Below are 22,464 nucleotides of genomic sequence, written 5' to 3'. Positions count from 1 at the left end.
CGTTTGGTTTTTGTAGGCCTCATTGATCTGAGCTTATGAATCTCATGAAGTTTTTAAGCATTATTTGTGGATAATCTTTGAGGTGTAAGGCCTACACTCAAAAAAATGTACTTTCACCTTTGCCAAATTTACTTAATCCGTTTATGTTATGATTACTTAAAAAAATTTATTTAACAATGTGAACTTGATTTCATCTAGTTCGTTCAACAAAAAAGTGTGTACTGTCAGCTTTACTTAAAAATAATTTGTTCAGCCAACATAACATTTTTGCGTAAAAGTAACATTAATGAAACCAACACAGAGTTGCATCTCATTGGTTGAGGATTTCTGCAGTGTATTATGGGTAATTGTTATTCTGTCACCCTCTTGGAGAAGTGTAGCACCATTAGATAGGTAGATGAGTAATACAATATTTTTAACAATTAAGTTGTTCTAATAAGTTTTAGAACAGAACAAACAAAGAAACAAACAGTGTGAAATGTTGCTTTGTGTTTCAAATATGTTTGTGATATGATTGATAAGCTGTAATTATATAAAGGTCTTGAATAAAGAATAATATAAATTAGCTGCTCATGATCCTAATGCAAGGGGGTAGCATTTCTAAAATGGCATTATTCAAATTTTATGTCATTGTTATTCAACATTTTCAGGTACAAGTAACTCATTTGTTGTTTGTTGACTCTATTAAGGTTTGTTAAGTTTACTTAAACTTATTTTGTAAAATGAACTTAATTATTAAAAACATTGTCCAAAACATTGCAAATTAGTTGGGCTGACACTATTAAATTAAGCTTTGCCCAACCATAGTAAATAAGTTGAATCAGCCTTAATAAATTAAGTAGACCCAACGTAAGTACATTAAATTGGAGTAACAGAATTGCATAATGCTGAAATAAAGCAAATTAATCATGTGGAAATCCTTTCCATGATTTTTTTATGTTCGTTCAAAGAGTAATTTTTTTGAGTGTATGATCAATACGTTTCAGATTGAAATACCAAACTAATGGTAAAAAAAAACAGTTTATAAGCATTTTTAAGGCATTTTTTATTAAATGTTGAAATTGTCCTGTATTGTGCCTAGATTTGTCTTGTAAAAAAAAATAAAATAAAAAAAAAACAACAGGAAATTGATATATGAATAAAACTTAAATTTATATGCATGATCTAATTTTGGTCCATTAAATTTTTTTTTTTATGAATTTAAATATTGCATTATTGTAACGTAGTCTATACTAAATCAAATTAAATATCTTAAAGAATAAGACAAGTAACGTGATTAAAAATATATTTTTTCAAATAATAGAAAAATAATGATACTAGTAATGCAATTACAAATATGAAATGGTGACCAAGTCCAATATAATGACCAAATACTTAAAAAATATTTGCCCTTAACAAGTATAATTGTGAATCTAAATCACTTACAATTTTTTTTCCCACATATATATCTCTTTTAAAAAATTTAAAGCTAGAAACAATTTATTTTTTATTTAAACAGATCTTAAAGAACCCATATGATCATTATGCTGATCTACGAAAACATTAACATTTTTATAGAAACATTCTGACCTATGATGCTGCAAAGGACCACGCTCGTAAGGAGAAATGGAAACGCTGCTGAATCTGTGCGTTTCATTTGTAAATCTGTCTGACGATGGAGTAATGGAGGCCTGCGGCTTTAGAGAATCCTCTCACGAGCTTCAAAACAACCACTTGACTGCAGACATCTTTCCCTCCGTGATCTTATATCACTTATATAATTCAACACTTGTGTTTGTTTCCTGTAACTCAAGTTCACAAGTTATTCATGCCTGAATTCAGATTTTGGATCTTGAACTAATGCCAATTAAGTTAACAGTCCCTGAGTAATTCATGCACGGCATGTCTGTCAGAAATGCTTTAGTTTGACATTCACGTTCACAGAAATGCCAGAGGGATTGCTGAAGGTGAACTGGAAGGAAACACATCTTCCTTGTGAACGTTACCTGTGACTGGAATGCTTAAGTAATGGTCATGACTCATACCAATTAAAATATTATCTTCAGGTAATTTATTACAGGTAATTTAATTTGATTCAATGATTTTAAATGGCTTACTGTACCTCCCCTTCAAGAAGAACATGGATGAATCACGTTATGGCAATCTTCAGGGAATGAACTACATACATAAATATTTTTCACTTTTTGAATTTGAGTCAGTGTGTAGTGTGAGTTTAGGTTTAAAAAGATCTAAAGTTACAAATCTCAAAGTCCAGAAAAAAAAAAAAAAAAAAAAAAATCTGTGCGTGCAAAGGTTCTGCGAGATCCTCTTGTTTAATATTTTTGGGGTCTGAATCCGGCTCAAATGGACATGGCAATATTGACGCCATCCTTACTAAACTGGAGCAGACAAAACTTGTTGCTTTGGCAAGGGGCGGGGCAGTGTTGAAACACCATCTGAGCTGTCCACCAATCACAGAGCACTGGGACAGCTAACCAATCACAACACTCCTTGTTTTTCAGAAGGCGGGCCTTCATCAAACCTGAAACTAATGGAGCCGTTTATTTCAGGCTGTGGAGAAAGGTATGTTAATAATGTAAATGATGTGAAAAATAATGAGTTTTTTGACAAACATGAGAGCATGTTCTAGAACACCTCCAAAACAAAATCATGACTTTGTAAAAGAGCATAATAGGACCCCTTTAAATATTAAAATCATTTGTCTTTACTGTAAAATCTTATAACTGTGTAAAGTTATCATTAAACAAAACTATAAAATAAATACTGACTGAAATCAAGCTGAAAAAAATAATATTTAAATAAGCTAAGAAACATTAAATTGAAGCACTAAAATTACAAACTAGAAATAAATCTCAATGAAAACTCAAAATAAATACAAATAAAAGGTAATCTGAAATATTATCAAAATGTATAATAGTAAAATAAAATGAATATTAGACAAAACACTTAAACCAAATGAAAATTAAAGATGTTGTCTTGGCGCCTTTTTAGAATTTCTAAAAGTGGAAATAAAACTAAAGCGGAATTAAAAGTAACACCAAAATGAAAAAGAGTTTAAGCTAAATAGTAGTGTATTAAAAAATGATAAAAATACATAAATAAAATAACATGAAAACTGAAAATAAAATAAAAGCAAAATATTAATCTAATTCTTAATAGTACTTAATGGTAGTGTGCCTTTAATGTGATGTTGAAAAAAAAAAAAAACATTTCTAATGCTATAAAATCTTAACATTTGCATGGTTGTAATAGAGTAAGCTTTCACCGGATATGTTAAACCAGATTTGCACAATTTCTTTGCTTATGAAAAGGCTCACACTGAGGTCATGAGTGGTCGTTCTCACAGTTTGGGTCTACACACTTCAACAGAAGGACCGACTCCTTCATTGATCTGGAGTCTGGATCTGGAGGTGGATTAAGCAGATGCTCCAATTAGTGAAAGTGCTTAAGACTTCTTCAACCGGTCAGAGGATGTGAGGGACGCTCCTGACCAGCACAGTTCCCACTGCAATTAAGGTTAGGTTAGGATCAGAGGATGAGAACAACTTCAATCTGGATCAGGACAGGAATGACACACAAGCCAGACCTTTGCACTTCATCTTGTGATTCTGTTCTCACAATCAATGCAGAAAAGTTGCCCAAGGTAACTTTTTGGAAAGTTTACAACGAAGAAAAGATAGGAATAAAGAATAAATGTTGCAAAGATATTACAAGTGGTCAGATTTCCTCGCAATACAGAATGTATTTGACTTCTTTGGTGTGGATGAACACACTGTAAAAAATTACTGTGATTTTAACGGTAAAGAACTGTGAAAATGCTACAGTACAAACCTGTTTACTGGTTAACGGTAATTTCCTGTAAACTTTACAGGGAAAAACCGTAAACTTACGTTCCCAGAATTCTCTGCGTTGCATTTCAAATTTTGTTTGAATTTGATGTTTTTTCTTTGAAATAACTATGTTTCTTCTTAATTTTTTCTCATCTGTTATATCACTGATGAATATATGTACTCTTCATTAGTGTTTTTGACTCGTTGAAAACAAGTGTTACAAAAGTTATCTAAAAGGGTATCTTACCTGCCGAGCAAGAAAAAGGCAATTTCTGGTTTGAAATCCTTTAAAGATGTCATCATCATTGAAAAGCAGTCTGATGTTGATCCGAGTTGTATTAATTAAAGTCTTTGTAATTTTCCAATAGTTGCCCTCTTGAAGAAACTGAATATAACTGAAACCTAAAAGCTTTCCGAATTACTAGCAAACCTTCGGGCGATAACCTTCAGACCTTCTTCCTTTTGTTTACAGACGTGACGTAAACACGCAAAGATGAATAACGCAAACAAAAGCAGTATTTCCAACAATATTTGACCCGACAAAGTATAAATCATCATTATAATTTAACTGTTATGAATCTATGTAGGACTAGTTTTTTTATCTACTTAGTCGATATAGAGATTTATTTTTAACCCCTAAATCTCCCGTACTATAATAACTTTTTACTCAAATATGCTGATAATCACTTTTTTTCTTCTTCAGTAAATCACTTATTAGTTAAGCGGTTAAAAGAATAGAATTGACTTAACATTATGCATACAGAAGACAATTTGATCCAAAATGACTTATGATAATGCATTAAATATATAGGCCTACATCTGCATCCTCTGGGAATCAAACCCTTTGGCCGTGCAAACTTTCTCTAGTAGTGAAAGGATGCAACTACTACAACAATTACCCACATTACAATAGCCTTTCTGTACGTTTCACTGTAAGACGGGGTAAAGTGTCCAGGTAAAGTGTCATGTACAAGTATGAATTATACACATCTCAAGCTTTAGGAAACACATGGATGCCAGGGACACGATTAATCTCATTGTATGTCTAAAAAGCTGACGTTTAGAAGGCTGATTCAGAACATTGTGGCTGTCAGCATAAAAAAAAGTCTATGGTTTTAGACAAATCCGCTACTAATGAGTTCAAAGCAACACGTCCCTCAAGCCCTGTTCATAATCCACTTATATAAGTGTCCTTTCTCTGCGTTCTTTGAGAACACAAGCAAGCAGTGTGCCAAACAGCCATAATACTTCATGTGAACACCAACTAATTCTTCAAACTCTGCTCTTTTCTTCATTGAAATTCTTCAACGGCTGAGCACTGAAGAGATTGACGAAGCTGTTGAGTGCATATTATTTTACAAAACAGATTTGGAGAAATGTAGCACTGCATCAGTGTCTCATCAATGGATGCTCTGCAGTGAATGGGTGCCGTCAGAATGAGAGTTCAAACAGCTGATTAAAACATCACAGTAATCCACAACCACTCCAGTCCATCAATTAAAGTCAAGGCATTTTTAACTTCAAACAATTTCTTCCAGCTACAAATTGAGTCCTCTATCGATAACATTGCCGTCTTCAGTGAAAAAAATCATCTTATCTGAATCAGGAGAGAAATATGCACAGATCAAATCACCGTTTACGAATGAAAACATTCCAAAGCAAACAAATTTGTGGATGTATTTAGATGCAAGAATGGAGCATTTCATTGGAGGAGGCATTTTTTTTGATTATGGACCCATATTTTGGACATAAGCCGTGGTTTGACATGAAAACGTCTCGTTGGATTTGTTTCCTACAAATATTTAGCTTTTCACTTTCACTTAAGACATTAAGCGATGCACTGGAGTGGTGTGGATTATTGTGATGTTTTTATCAGCTGTTTGGACTCTCATTCTGACGGCACCCATTCACTGCAGAGCATCTATTGACGAGCAAGTGATGCAATGCTACATTTCTCCAAATCTGATGAATAAACAAACTCATCTACATCTCGGATGGTCTGAAGGTTCAGCACATTTTCAGAAAATACACTTTTTTTTTTGGTGAACTATTCCTTTAATATGAGAGCAATTCGATCTGGCATAACGTGTGTGGGATCTTACCTTGACTTCGATTGAGACAGGAGCCATTTTCAAGACAAATACACCTTTGTCTTGAGCTTGTTTAGTTGAAAACATTCCGATTATTTCGTCTTGAAAGAGGGGTGAAAATCAATGAAGCAAAAAAGAACTAATCAAGAACACAGAGACATTCAATACCACAGTACTTCACTCGTATTATTAAACTGTATTCACATTACAACATCCACAATGTTCAGCTTGTGACAGGTTCTAATAATCTCAATATATATTTTCTGTATGTTACATTATACCAAGAGGCACTTCCAGTAAATCTGGCAATAGAGGAGCTACAGTATAGTGTCTAAATTACAAAACAGTAAAAATAAATAATATTTATCTAAAAGACTTCTGTTGTCGTCTTCATCTTTTTCGTCCCTTGTTTTTTTTTTTTTTTTGGCTTTGTTTTTGTTTCGTTTAATTTTTAACCTGTACACAATATCGTTTTGTACAAAATGGAACAACAATCAGCGATAAAATGAATATTTCACTTTACGAATACTGGTGATTTACAAAGTTCCCCTTTCTATAGGTATTGCTACATGTGTTAAGTGCAAGATACAAGTGAGAAGAAAAATAATTATTTCGTCAGTGAAGTGCCGACTGTATATATATATATATATATATATATATATAAAAACTATAAGTCTCGTTTCGTTCTCAGAGAGGTGTAAAGCTTGTTTGGTTCTCGAGGTGAAGGAAACGAGTGGACACGGTTATCAGATGCGTACAGCTGAAGATGAAGGACCGAGCGGTGAACGGGAAATACAAAGGAAACATGTAAAAAGATCAGCTTCTCATGTGACGTGTAACCCTCTTTATGTCTCTCGAGTCGACATCCGCTGAACCTGACATGCTAATCAAAACCGTCAGCTGTCAATCACAAAGATCTGGAAGGATCAGACTAAACTTCACACACAATCTACAGTATCTATCAGGTCATCATGCATTTCCCCAGGTATTTGAGCCAAATTGATTTCACTCCCATGGGCGTCTGCAATGTATATAAAGGATGCATTTGGTGAAAGTGCCATTATGAACACGTCCGAAACGGTTTCTCAAGATTCGTGGAATCAGGCGACCGATGGGAGGCACGTGGAGGACAGGGCCATGCCAACACACACGCACGAGCGCACCAAACGTGTAGGATTCACTGGCTGATTCCACAGATTTTCTGAATACTGTCTGGGTGGAAACAAATCTGGGCGTCTTTGATAAAGACATCAGAGCCGATGACCTTTGATCGTCAAAGACTCGCTCAATCCACGGCGACTCGCCACGTGTCCCCACTGCTCTTATGCTAATCACTAGTAATGACATCAATTTCCCCAATATAGTGAGAGTAATCTGGGCATCAGTAAGATGAAAGGGGCGGAGCTATATTGCATAATAGATTCTTCCGTAGCGTGACATAATTGTCAGTGAAATCATTTATTTAGAGGTATATTATTCCTCAGGATTTGATTGTAGGTTATAATGTTATTTTTTTTTGTATAATTTAACACTGAACATGTGCATGTTGTCTACTACAGATCTTAAAAAGCCATTTTTTTAGGGTGATACCCTTTGACCCTTATCTATAATTAATTGTGACAATCTTTTTTATATGTTTTATTACGGCAACATAAATTAAAAATGGCAAACAAAAGTGATGTACCAAGTAACGACTACCATCTTTTATTGCGGAGGACAGTAACGCTTTAAAATGCATTATTCTTGGAAAAAAAGGTCTCGGAATTAATATAGATATTTTTATTTTTTAAAAAGGACTTTAGTACTTCATACACCAAAGGGTTAATATCTCTGGCCTGGGGTATATTGATTTGAGAATGTGTTTAGGGTGATTTTATTCAATGGGATTTAATTGTAGATTTTGATAGGGTCATTTTGTTTTGGGAAATATACTGTATGATTTAACAGTTTGATGCATGATGTCCACTACAGTTAACAGAGCTTTAAAAGCCATTTTAAAGTCATAACCTCTGACCCTTTCCCATAATTCATTGCGACAATCCCTTTAAATTATATGTTTCATTATGGCAACATAAAATGGCAAGCAAAAGTGTAGCAACTACTATCTCTTATTGCAATGGACAGTAACACTACCAAAATGTGTTATTTTGGGGAAAAAAGGGAATTAACGTTGTCTTTTTGTTTTAAAAAGGTAATAAAATACTTTTTATTTGTGATTTGGTAAAGGGTTCATATCTCTGGCCTAGGTTAGAGTGATTTTGTGATGCATTTAAGGGGATTTCATTCTTCAGGATTTGATTTTAGGTTATGATAAGTTGATTTTGTTTTGCATAATACATAGTGAAGACAACTGTATAATTTAACACTTTGATGTATGATGTCCACTACCTGATCCATTTTTAAGTTGATAATCTTTACCCTTATCAACAATTCACTGCAACAATCTTTTTATATGCTTATTATGGCGTCTTAAATTCAAAATGGAAAACAAAAGTGATGCACCACATTACTACCTTTTATTGCAGTGGACAGCAACGCTCTAAAATGCATTACCAGACTGGGAATTTACATAGTTAATTCATTAAAAAAAGGTGATTAAAACATTAAGACTATTTAAATGTATGATTTAATAACTCATGCACCAAAGGGTTAATATCTCCAGCCTGGGGTTACAAATCTAAGGCCTAATGCAGAAATATAATATACCCTCTAAAATTGGGGCCATGTACAAATAAAAACACACACGCTCCTGATGGGGTTTTATACTTTGGGGAGAATGGATCTGAAGTCATATTTGGCACACGCACACTTGAGCGTAACCAAAAGAAAGTGCAATTGGAAAAGCTACCAATCTGCTGTATTGCTTAAATAATTTGCCGGACTACATTGCCTGGTAATATTAAGGCTTACACTGCATTGCGTTCGAAGGGGAGCACGTGACCGTCACATCCTACCAAGGCATTTTTAATTGGCTCTCCTTCAAAGCGACTGAAGGTGTCCGATTATACATCGGACTGGAGGTGATTAAGCCTGCAGAAGTGTTTCATCTGCGGCACATCAAAGGCGAGCACGGACAGCCGTGTCGACCGGTGCGTGTATCTCATGTGCTGCACATGCTCTCATGTGAGAGGGACGGTGTTCGCCGTTTCATCCCTTGGGCTGAGGAGTTCCTGCATTACCACAGCAGCAGCTGCGTGAGATGACTGTGAAGCATAACCACAGCCTTGTTCGGAGGGAGAACATACGACTGCGGGGGAACGCAGGAGCCTGAGGCCTTCCCATCGTCCCAGTTTGCGCCTTTGATCAGCCAAACTTGCTTCACTTGGCTCTCAAACTTAGCTTAAATGCAAGAACAGAAAAAGGGAGAATATGAGCGTCTAAAGTTTCGGACAGAACCATGTTTGATGACTAGGGATGACACGATGTACTATTGCACGTGTATGCATTTGTGTATATATATATATATATATCAAATCACCTGGTAAAACAACGATTGGGCTAAAAGGCCATTGGCGTTTTGAAGAAGTTACAGTTTTAAAAACAACAACAAAAAAGATTCCCTTTGTCCACAAAAAGCTGCAAGAAAGTCTGTAAAAACCGATGACTCATTGTACAGTTATCTGAAAACAGTCTGATCCTGAGAAACGTGAAATCTCAGCTCGTGGAATGCCGAGGGAAAAAGGTGAGGGAAGGGAATGACAAGCATTCGGCTCGACGCCTTCGGAAATGAGACAGTGGAGCAAGCGTCTGCTGTAGTGATGAAAGGAAAAAAGAAAGAGCAATGGCGAAACAGACACGCAAACACACAAAGTGTTATCTTTTCCCAAACGCATGCAGTCTCTGGAGTGATGGGATACGCCAACCGGCGAGAGTCATGGTGGATTGGTTTCTCGTTTCCCCAACTTTGACACTGAGCTCCTCGGAAATGCTTGTTGAGCCTGCAAAACTTCAGGTCACTGGGACCCCTGTCGTAGTTTTGGGGGTTAAGGTGCAGCTGGAAAAGGACTTGCAAAACCAACCAACGTAAGTCTAGAAAATATAGGAAACCCCCTGCAGAACTTCTTGTCCTGGTCAATTTTAGCATCAAACCTCAAAAGTTCACCGCCTGCTCATTGTTAGTCAAACCCTTCCTCCCGAACCACCCCGTCCCACCCTGTTTCCTTTAGGCACATGTTCCCCAAGCATCTACAGTGTTGTGTCTAAGTGATGTGCTGGCAACCGTATCTTAGAAGTCTCCCTTGCCGATGAAACACTTTAAGACGACGTCATTCATTCCGGATCCTCTTTCTCGTCTTCCTCTCGTTTTCCAATCAAATCTGCGTGGTCTTCTACAGTCTCGTCTGCTTCCTCTACAGTCTCGCCATCTGTTTCCTCTGTTTCGTGTGTCTCGTCAGGTACAGGACTCTCCTCCTCTTCCTCCTCCTCCTCCTCCTGGTCGTCTGCTGGCTCCTCCTTGCTCCCTGGCTCCTCCTCCTCCTCATCGATGGCTAGGATTGGCTCAGGGGTGCTAGTGAGACATATGGACTCCTCCCCTTCTGTCTGGCTTTGGGACTCTTCAGCGATGACCTTCTTCCACATCTCGTGGTTCTCCAGCAGGTGATGGGTGATCTGGCAGAACACTTTCCGTCGTTTCTTGGGTGCTGGTTTCTCTACAGTAAACACAGTAAGGTCAGAGAGTGTTAATGGCTTCTTCACATTAGCAGCAATAACGAGGACTTTTTTTGTTTTGTAGTGAAATGCTGCATATAAAAACAAAAACATCAGACATGCAGTGCACCTTCATTTCTTAAATACACATCGGAACCACATATATAATATTTAATATTCATCAAATAAATATTTGACCACTTTAAGTGATGATTTTAAATTTGGTTTTTGTAGAGAAATGTTGCATATAAAAGTAATCAAGTAATGTTTTTATTTCTTAAATACACATTTAAAGACATAATATTTGATATATATATAATAGTTTTAAACAAATCATTGAATTAAATGAATCCAAAGGCATATTTTATCATATATCTTCACTGCTTAAATACACACTGATCCACATAAAAAGTAATTGATATTTATAAATCAAAATAATGCAAAAACACAATCTTATATATTTATTTTAAATATAGAAGTCAACGTTTGAAGTGGAACGAAAAAATTCATCAAACCTGATCTAAGACAAGAACGCATTTTGGTTTTAGGTTTTAGGAAACGATGATGAAAGTTTTTGATCCACTTCAAATGTTGTTAACTGTATATTATTTAGTATTGGAAATATAGTTTGTTTTAGCAGTGATTACTTTTTTGAAGAGATATGTTGCATATAAAAGTAAAAAATGATAAATATAAAAAAAACAGACATGGCAATGTGTCTCTACTGATTAAATATCTCTGATCCACATAAATAACATTTAATATTCAAAAAATAATTACAAATTAAAGTAATTTAGATTAAATGCAAAGTAAGCAATCATATACATAAATTTTATTTGTATCGCAAATATAGTTGCAGCTTTAAGTGATGTCTTTAGTTTTAGGTTTTGCAGAGAATTACTGCACAAGAAAGTGAAAAAAAAATAACTGAAAAAGAAAATCAGACAAACAACGTCTTCTAAAATACATACTGATCCACATAAATAATATTTAATATTCAAAAAAAGAAAAAGTCTGCGATCAAATTATGTCAAATAAGTGTGTCCTACTAAATCAAAAGGGATATTTGAACTCCCCATATGTCAGTCTGTGTTCATTTTCAGCTTCAGTTCAGTCTAAAACTGAACTGTCCACGTTTCTACGTCAATGCAATTTGGACCAGATTTTGTACTTGATATAATGTTTGAGGAGAAAAACGTGAACTGACGGGAAAGTTCGGAGCTGGTGGAGGTGTCTTCCTCCGGCGTGTCTTCCTCCTCCTCTTCATCCGTCTCTTCCTCAGCATCCTCGTCCTCTTTGGGCAGAGGGTCGACCCAGTGTCCGGGCATGAGGGCGGCTGAATCGTAAGAGCTGCAGAGAGGCCCCACGATGTGTGTGATGAAGGACTCCTGCAGTTTGGCCAACTGTGGTGCTGAGCGGTCCATGAAGGGGCTGATGGGAAGGCCCAAACTGGACTCCTCATCACCCTGAAACACCAGAATGAAATTTGGTTCAAAATAAGTCAAAATAATAAGCCTGGCTTGTTTTATGTGTAACCAGGGTTGGAGCTAAACTCTTCAGGGCTGTTGTCCTCCAGGAATTGAGTTTGACACCTTAATTGCGCAAGCTCTTTAAAGCAAGATGGATTCTGATTGGTTTTAAATGTTTTATCATTCAGCAGATGGAGGAAATCATTCTGGAAGTGATTCTAATGATATTGTTTCTCTTTTTCATTATGGTTATGGTGTGGACGTACCTATTCTTTAAGAATCAGAATGATTTTTGACTTTTATGATTAACTTTTAGGCTGCAAACTGTGCAACAGAGCACTCATTTTTATGATTCAATCAATTCGGATTGGACCATTTCTAATAGAAAAATCATGGTCTGCCCACATTATAGAAGTAAAATGGTTTACACATCTTGTTTCATATTGACTAAGTGAAAAAAAAAAAAAAAAAAAAAAAAAAAAAGAAAATATATATATATATATATATATATATATATATATATATATATATATATATATATATATATATATATATATATATATATATATATATATTTTTTTTTTTTTTTGGTTGCTGTAATATGGAAACCTGTTTCCACAGATAAAAAGTCAAAATTTCAGATTTCCAAAAAAAAGTCTGATTTAGATTTGGCACTAATAAAAGACTGTCATTATAATTTACGTGTAGTAAGTGTGTCCTGATCTTCAGATTGTCATGGAAATCAAAATGGAAAATGTTTACCTCACACGGAAATCATAAATTGTGCAAAAAATATTTTTTGCAAATTTATTTTTTTTTTTTACATAATTGCACGTTTATATCTCTTAGTTTATGCTTTACTATTACAACAAAGTCAGAATTGTGAGATAAAAGTGGCAATTACTGTACCTTTTTAATATTTTTGGTTCCCTGGCGGAAACAACCTTCCATTGGACTATAAATAAAATCATCTGGAAGCAAATTAAATCAACTGAAACTAAAACTGTCCTTTATCTGCACTTCCTTCTACAGCAGCATTTGAAAGCAGAGCATCATGGGAACTGACGTCACCAGACAGCATTCCTCATATTAACAAGCATATGAAATCAGTATCACATCATTTCACATCTTCACGCATTCAGCAGCCGCTTTTATCCAAAGTGACTTACATTAGCCAATACATTATTTTAATCAGTATAAAAAAAAAAAAAATCTCAGGATGAATTCTAAAGAGATTCATAAATGCTCCAGATACTGACTGATGCCTGAAAACTATTTATGCGGCAGCTATTTTATCCTCATCTATTACATTAAACAAATGAGGACATTACCAGGCAGGGAACAGTATGCTCAGTATATTCAAGCGCAGCTGAAGAGTCACACACTTGATTGGATTTTTCCAGTTCAGGAGAGAAACATACTTCACAGACATTCGACTGCTATGAAACTAGGTCATGGTCGCATGGACGGGGGGGATGCATCCAGCCACGCGAGGTCTGGCCTTTTCATTATTTATTTCAGAAAATAAGGAGCCAGAGATCGGAAGAAGCTCATATAGTCGGTGTGAAAACATATACTCCGCAGTACCTGGAAATAAACAATGAGAGCGGCATAACAACAGGAAAGGTCTCATGTTGCCGTGGCAACCGCGCGGTGATGTCATCAGAGGGCAGTGATGTATGTGCGCTGTGTTCTGTCAGGTGCTGCTCAGAAGAGCTGGAGAGATGAATCATTCAAGAAACGAAACAGGCAGGGGAGAAAACAGGCTCCTTTGAAGCATATAATTCCTGGTCCCTTTTGAAATGCTCTGAATATGGCCAGGGGTGGTCATATGACGCTTCTGTAGCTCTGTGACGGGGTCCTGACACAACTGGGTCATCCTCACTCTGTGTTCCTCACAATAATAGACGCAGTGTTTTATTACTCATCGCCGGCATCCAAACAAGCCCTCCGCTCTTTGAGAAAGCTAACTCTAAATCACGACCGGCTGAGCGAGCGCGCAACGATGTACGGCGGCGGTCAGTCTGCCGGTCTGGACAATATTATGCTAATAATCAATGCACTTTAATTAGGGTAAATATAAACAAACATGCACACAACATTTAGCATTTAAAAATAGTAAAAGTGGTATTTGATCATTGATGAGAGCAAGTGTCTTTCTTTATATTTTTATCTTGTTTTCCATTATATATATATATATATATATATATATATATATATATATATATATATATATATATATATATATATATATACATACACACAAATATATATATATATATATATATATATATATATATATATATATATATATATATTTCTAAACCACTGAAAGATGCTTTTTAGGTTTTGACTTAAACAGAAACTCAATTACAATTTGTGAGATATGTAAGGTGATATAGAAAGTATATACAAGATATACATAATCATCTCTCTCTCTCTCTCTCTCTCACTCTCTCTCTCTCTCTATATATATATATATATAAAATGCATGATTATTTAATATTTCCTTATTTAATAACTTTTCTGAAGTTTAGGTTTATGCTTAAAATATAAAAACATATCCACCAATAGGGTGAGAAAACTGATTCCCTGGATTTGAATTAAGTTTATATATATATATAAAATCTCACTACATTTTTACAGAAAACAAGACTTAAAATGTCATATGTCATCTTGCTCCTCAAGTAAATGTATCTTATAATAAAAATGTTGAGATATTTGTCCTGGAAAACAAGACAAAAATATTCGATTTCTTGTAGTGCAGCGTTTACTCTTCTAATTTGACATATTTCTGGTTGATAAAGGACTTTAAATGGACAGAATGCAGCGCAGGATTCAGTTTTATCCAACAGTAAAAGATGAAAGGCTGAAAAGAGAAAAGACAAGGGTCGATGGCGTCAGCTAAACGAAAGAATAATGTTTTGACGAATGACGCCAAACATTTTATTCTTTAGAATCAAGAGGTGTCATGACAACTTTAATTGGCCAAACATCAGCGTTTGCTGTCACTGAGACCGGACGGCTGTTAAACTTAGCTTACTTTCTGCCCTACACTCATCATCACGGCTGTGAAGGTGCTCCTTGAGGAGGATGTGGACGGTTGCCAGGCAACAGCGTATCCCTGCCATCCTCTCCATCCCCTCGATGGGAATGACAGCGAGATTTCACGTAGCTTCGGTGAGCGCGAGGTGTGGTTCCCAGGCACTTAGTCATGGTAAGAGCTTCCTGTTTGTCTCTGCTGTGACCGAACAGCTCAAAAACGACCTCAGACGTCAACATGCATGCAGGAGCAACACTGACCTGTTCATAAAACTCATTGACGATGCCTTCGGTCCACTGCAAATGAAGCTCCTTGCTTTTCAGCGGACCGTTTATATCCGCTAACTTAATACACATCTGACAGACCAGCAGACGATCGTTCTCGTTCGTCCAATCGATGCCCGAGCATCCATCATCTCCCACCTGCAAACACAAAATGCATACAGAAATAAACTGCACAGCATCTGTTGCTCTATATATGCGTATCTGATATCAGAGGTGCTCACCTTGGCGTTGAACTCAGCCAGAAAGTCGAAGTGTTTCTTGAGGTCGGTGGCCAGGATGGCCTCGATGACCAGGAAGCGAAAGCGTTTGAAGTCCATGTGGTCCAGACTGGCCAGGAAGTTGTACTCGGGCCGCGACATGAACAGATTCCAGGCGGACGCTGCGTGATGGTTCTCCAGCACCGAGCGGTCATTATAAAGAACAGCCTTCAGAGACAAAAAGCCAAGCTTGAAAAGAACAGTTATGTACAGTAATATAATAATAAATATCACACTACCTCCAATATATATATTAAATTCATACATGCATTCATATATATACACACACACATACATATACATATATATATATATATATTATCATACACACATACAAACACATTCTACTGGTTTGGATATTTACTCTAATTATTCTAAGTGTGGAATAATTAAGAATTTTTTATGTTTTTAAAGACCACTCTTCTGCTCACCAAGGCTCCATTTATTTGATCAAAATAAAGCAAAAAATTGTAATATTATGAAATATTATTACAATTTCAAAACACTTTTTTTTATTTGAATATATTTTAAAATGTAATTTATTCCTGTGGTTCAAAGCTGTATTTTCAGCATCATTCCTCCAGTCCTCAGTGTCACATGATCCTTCAGAAATCATTCTGATATGCTGATTGGCTGTTAAAGAAACATTTCTGATTATTATTAATTTTAAAAACACTTTATTATAGTTAAACCGAAAGAATGAAATATAACTATTTAAATGTTTGTGTGTGTGTGTTTAAATATAAATTAATGCTTTTATTCAGCAAGGACGCTTTAAATTAATCAAAAGCGAAAGTAAAATCATTTATTATGTTACAGAGGATTCTATTTCAAATAAATGCTGTTCTTGAGAATGTTCTATTCATCAAAGTTCTTTCTTAAAATTAAAAAACAAATTCCACTAAATATTAAGCAGCAAAAACTATTACTAATAACTGATGACCAATAACAACTGAGCAGCAAATCATCATATCAAAATGATTTCTGAAGATCATGTGACACTGAAGACTGGAGTAATGATGAATAATGATGCATCACAGAAATAAATTAGATTTCAAAATATATCTAAATTGAAAAGTTATTTGAAATTGTAATTATATTTCACAGTTTGACTGTTTTTAAATGCATTATTAATCAAATAAATGCAGCATGTGTACAGACATACAGCTTACATATAAATGTATTGAATTATTATATATATATATATATATCCTGTCAAACTTCTGTGAAAGCTTCTATGCTTCACAGTATTTTTAAGTAGAAGTCAAACATCAGTCTCCTTCGTTCTTGATTTGATTAAATCACATACATTATCCTTAATTATTAGATGGTACTTTAGTCATTTATTCTTCCTCTGAATTAGTATAAGTACCTCTGTGATTCCTAAGAAAGCATGAGGTGTGCTTAATATTACAATAGGAGGGAATCAGTGCTTGCAGGGGAAACCTGATCTGGAAGCGGGACGGCTGTGATGATGGTGTGGAGTGTCACCTGAGGAGCGCTGGTGGCCACCAGGAACGCGTTGGTCCTGCCGGGATGGTCGTAGTCATGCATCGCGGCTGCTACGTAGAGCGCCATCAGCTCCAGAGCGGGGATGAGGCCGGACAGAGAGCCGTAACCCTCGTCCTCTGCAGGATACGTCCTGGACATCAGGAAGCTTGTGCGGCCGAGAGCGAGTCCACCGTCAGAGTCTAGACACACACAGAGCCTTCAACAATCTTCATACGCCTTCAAACACTGCTGCAGCATTAGATCTTGGTTTTTTTTAACCTACACTGTAAGAACTGATGTAAATAAAAGAGTATGTTTCACAATAAAATGCTGTTTCAGTTCACATTTAATTTAATGTAACTTGCCAATTCTTTGTAATTGTTTGTAAAATTGACTGAGTGAAAATTGTTTCTATTCCAATTTTATTATTTTTTTTTAATGTAAAACACTCTCTTACAATTAAATACTGAAATAAATTTGCCATTGGATCTACTTTACTAAATAATGAAAAAAGTAACATATTGAATTTAATGACTGAAATTGTATTTCTTTTTAATTGTATTCCAATAATCTTTATTTACTTCAAAAATCGCTTCAATAATAATAAAAAAGCACTGTTATATGCATATGAAAACAATTATGTAGTTATACAATTGTCATTCATTTAAAATTAATTTAGTAATTCGACAAAAACTACAAACAAATTACAAAAACAAATATATAATTAGCTTTCATTTCATTGTTGGCAAGGCAGCACTTCTCAACTTCTCAAGTGAAATATCTTAAACTGGAATACACGCACACACACACACACACGCATGCACGCACGCACACACACACACACACACACACACACACACACACACACACACACACACACACACACACACACATATATATACATATATAAACCAAAGCCACACAACAAAACACAACTAAAATTTAAATGAAAATGACAAATATAAAAATAAAAGCTCAAAATAAAAAGAAAGTAAGCTTTTATTTCAGCTAGTTGGCATTGCAACATTAATTTAGTATAACTTGATGTACTAAAACATATATGTATAAATAAATATGACTAGATGTATAGATTATAAAAATAAAAAATAAAAAACTACAAAAAAAGAGACTAAAACACAAAATGACAAACCTTTTAAGTAAGTTCAAATGGCAACAGAAATGTACAAACTGATTTAAACAGAAATAAAAATTGTAATAGCATCTCAATGATACTGAAATGACACTGATGCCTCACAGGAGCATAGTGCTACATATAAACATATAAAAACACACTTATCAAGTCTATATAAAGAGTAGTAACCAAACGAAATATTGTACCGTATTTTTCGGACTATAAGTCGCATCAGTCCAAAATTACGTCATGATGAGGAAAAAAACATATATAAGTCTCACTGGACTATAAGTCGCATTTATTTAGAACCAAGAACCAGGAGAAAACATTACCGTCTACAGCCACCAGAGGGCTCTCTATGTCTTCAGTGTAGACTACAGGAGAACTGAGCAGCATAGAGCGCCCTCTGGCGGCTGGAGACGGTAATGTTTTCTCTTGGTTCATTTCTCTTGGTTCATGTCAAATTAATTTTGATAAATAATTCGCACCTGGCTATAAGTCGCAGGACCAGCCAAACTATGAAAAAAAGTGTGACTTATAGTCCGGAAAATACGGTACTTGTGAATTACAGGCATGAACTGATGAGTGTGATTGTTACCCGAGTCACTCAGGGATGTGAGTGAAGGTAAACCAGGCACAGGCTGACTCGTGAGGTACCACACCGCATGCAGGACGTCTGTGGCATGGATCCTGTTGTGATCTGTGGAGGAAGATGAGCTTTAATACTGTCAACGATCACTAGAGGGAGATACAACACTGCAAAAAGAGGCGAAAGTGATTTATTCCTGTCTGCGCACAGCATCTGTTATACATCATCAGTTATTTGACTGTTAACATGAGATTTCTGCTCACATGGGATGTCCCTGTATCCGTTCTCCAGAGCGTGGAAGTAGTTCATGAACTCCCTCACCGGGATCTTGAACGTTTTGAAGAGTCCCGTATCCACAAACAACCGGTAAGACACCTGACCCACAGAGAGACGGGTTAAACCTCTCAAGCATGTCTGAAATGAATCAGAACTCAAATGGACATAGTGGATGCTTTTATATTCATGCAAATACTTATTCTTATATTCAAACATTCATTGTGTGTGTCATGTTTAACGATCAACATTTTTCTTATGCTAAACAACATTTTTAACTATTGAGAATGCATACTAGCCAAAAAAACTTTTTATTATTTAATAAAATAAAATATATAAAAAATAGAATACGAAATAGAATATATGCACTAATGAACAACTATTTAACACATGTGTATTCAATAATATTAACTAAACATTTAATGTAATAAAAATATCTGAAAATGTGCTCTAGCACTTTAATCCAATTTGTTGTTTAATCATTAACATTAACATTTAGACATAAAAACTATGCACAAAATATGATTGTAATTTTAAGTTTTAATACATTTAATAAACATGTACTATCCAATGACAATCATTTCTTTCTATGTAATAAAACATGCAAACATACAAACATGTAATGCATAAAAAAGTATAAAAAACAACAACATTACATTTATTCAATAATATTTACAAAAAAGTTTATACGTAACATATATTAAACATATCATAGTAAAAATAGAAAATGCACTGACACTTTGTTATTGTTTAATAAAATGTGTTATTTAATCATTATCATTTAATAATTTAATAAAAACTAAAAAAACTCATTTTTATTATTTAAAACAATGCATTATTTAATCATAATGGTCAGATTTAATCATCCTGACCTCACTGGAGTCAGTTTGATTTGTTTGACTGTGGTTGGGATCTGTGTGTGTGTGTGTGTGTGTGTGTGTGTGTGTGTGTGTACTCTTGTTCTCCACTAGATGTCAGTGTGTCACCTGGCTGAGGATGCAGCCGCATCTGCCGTTGGTTTTCTCCACCAGACTGAAGATGGGGAAGTTCCAGTTGTTGATCTGACTCATGAGGGGCTCCAGGCCCTCCATCACCAGCGGCTCCGGGGCCAGGATGGGCTTATCCTGCAGAGGAAATGATTTCAGATCACAGACGGTGCCACCTTACAACAAACAAACCCACTAGACGTGACTGGAATAACTACACAATCACGAGGCACATGTGAAACTACTACAGAGAGCAGGTGAAACAGCACAGAACACAAGAAGAGTCTGTCATCAAACCACAGTGAAAACTAATCAAATGCTCCGTGATTGGTTCTGATGACTATTTGATGACAGTCTGGTTTAACTGGAACAAACAACTCTGAACTTAAAGCTGTTGCTGTATTTCAGTGCATTATATTTTCTGAAGATTGCATGCATGCTGCATATTTTATGCAACACTTTATACTGTATATTGTTTTAATACTTGTAGGCCCTCTAACACTGACCAGAATTTCTTTTTTAATGAAAATACAAGATATAACAATAAAAAAATATGCACTGTACACCAAAAATCATTTTTATTATTTAACTTTTTTTATTTTTTATTTAAGCATAATGGTCAAATTTCAGCCATTTAATTATCCAGGCATTTACAGACATACAAACGCATAAAAAAAATAAAAACATATTACAAAACATAACGATATCTAATAATATCTAATAGTGTGGACTGATATAATAACATTAGCAAATAAAAAGTACACAAAGTTGCTAATAATAATATATAAATATATATATATATAAATAAATATATAACAAATATAATAAAAAAATAGAAAATGTGATCCCTGTACTTTTATTGTTTATTAAAATACATTATTTAATCATTAACATTTTATAATCCTGGCCTCAGAATTACATAAAAACTGTGCATAAAAAGTATTTAAGCATACAAAGATAAATAAAATTAATAAAAATGCACTATCTACTGATACTCAGTTTTTATACTTTAATAAAATTTATTATTTGATCATTGTCATTTTTTTCTTGCCATTTAGAAATGAATGAAAAAAAAAAAAAATGTTGACAGCAATTTCTAGCAGAGAGGCCAATATACTAAAGTATATACAAAAAAGAAAATAAAAAATACAAAAATAAATAAATAATGAAAGAGAGAAAAAAATATTTTATATTATTTTAGTGTTTTGATTACAATTTGATGACAGTTTATTTAACTGGATCAAATATACCTAAGAATTGCACATTAACTCTTATTTATTTACTATGCTATTGCAGTATTTTTGTGAATTGTAAATTTTATGCATATTATATGCATACTGCATATTTTATGAAACTCTTCATACTGTGTATTTTTACTGCTTCTAGCCATGTAACACTGAACAGAAAAAAAAATCTACCCGCCAGAACTAAATTGCAGTGATAAAAAATCAATTTGTGGTGTTAACGGTACCTCTGGTGGGATGAGAGAGGTCATCCTGTGACCCTCTCTGTCCTCCTCGTTCTGTGCAAAGTTGCTGCTGTCACTGTGGTTGGTCTCATAGTCTGACGACATTATCAGCGGCTCGTCTGTAAAGTTATTAAAAAAAAAACGGATCACGCCTCATATTTCACGACAGCTCTGAAAGACTCATAAAGACATCAATTACATATGAATTTGGATTCAATCCAGGATCCAGCTGTAAAATCGCAGATCACAACAGCAAAATGGACGGTAAGTGAAATGCATCTAAATGCAAATTCAGCGGTGGTACCTGACTGTTGTGTTCGGTCTCCTGCGTCTACGGATCCGTCCCCGTGTCTCAGTTTACTGTACGGTCTTCCACAGCTACAACACACACAATAATCATACACAGTCATACACAGGAAAATAAACATTACAACATCTCAGCATCAAGTCCAAAAGGATAAAATCATCTCACTTTCTTTCTTTCTTGTTTTATTTTATTTTTTTGCATTTAATTACTTTTGTGTTGCAGAAACTGATTTATAAAAAAAATAATAAATGAATAAAACAGTAAATTAAAATATATACTGTACAATATATCCATTTGCATATATTTAATTATTTTGCAAAACCATTATTTATTTATGTAGAGGTTTTTGGTGTTATTTTGCTTTTGTGTTGCATTTAAATAACAACAATAATTAATAATATAATATAATATAATATAATATAATATAATATAATATAATATAATATAATATAATATAATATAATATAATATAAAAAATTATGCATTTATCCAAAGTGACTTACATTGCATTCAGGCTAACAATTTTTTTACAATCATGTGTTCCCTGGGATTCGAACCCCCAACATTGCGGTTGTTAATGCAATGCTCTACCAATTGA

General features: G+C 34.7%; 1 protein-coding gene across 5 annotated transcripts in view; it reads right to left on the bottom strand.

Annotated features, from left to right (window-relative positions):
- Window positions 1-6,085: 6,085 nt before the first annotated feature.
- Window positions 6,086-22,464, bottom strand: part of LOC113059501 (cGMP-inhibited 3',5'-cyclic phosphodiesterase A-like) — a 98,524-nt gene continuing 82,145 nt past the window's right edge. For all 5 annotated transcript variants that reach the window (XM_026228054.1, XM_026228029.1, XM_026228027.1 and 2 more), the window contains 10 exons: window positions 21,864-21,937; window positions 21,563-21,678; window positions 20,092-20,229; window positions 19,096-19,207; window positions 18,842-18,943; window positions 17,112-17,311; window positions 15,585-15,788; window positions 15,340-15,501; window positions 11,775-12,033; window positions 6,086-10,569 (listed from right to left, as the gene is read on the bottom strand). In XM_026228054.1, coding sequence (XP_026083839.1) covers window positions 10,190-10,569; window positions 11,775-12,033; window positions 15,340-15,501; window positions 15,585-15,788; window positions 17,112-17,311; window positions 18,842-18,943; window positions 19,096-19,207; window positions 20,092-20,229; window positions 21,563-21,678; window positions 21,864-21,937 — 1,747 coding nt within the window. In that variant the 3' untranslated portion in view covers window positions 6,086-10,189. The remainder of the gene's footprint in view (window positions 10,570-11,774; window positions 12,034-15,339; window positions 15,502-15,584; window positions 15,789-17,111; window positions 17,312-18,841; window positions 18,944-19,095; window positions 19,208-20,091; window positions 20,230-21,562; window positions 21,679-21,863; window positions 21,938-22,464) is intronic.

This window comes from Carassius auratus, chromosome 4 (genome assembly GCF_003368295.1).
Source record: "Carassius auratus strain Wakin chromosome 4, ASM336829v1, whole genome shotgun sequence".
In the NCBI taxonomy this organism is placed as follows: domain Eukaryota; kingdom Metazoa; phylum Chordata; class Actinopteri; order Cypriniformes; family Cyprinidae; genus Carassius; species Carassius auratus.
This window is presented reverse-complemented; position numbering and strand designations above follow the sequence as displayed.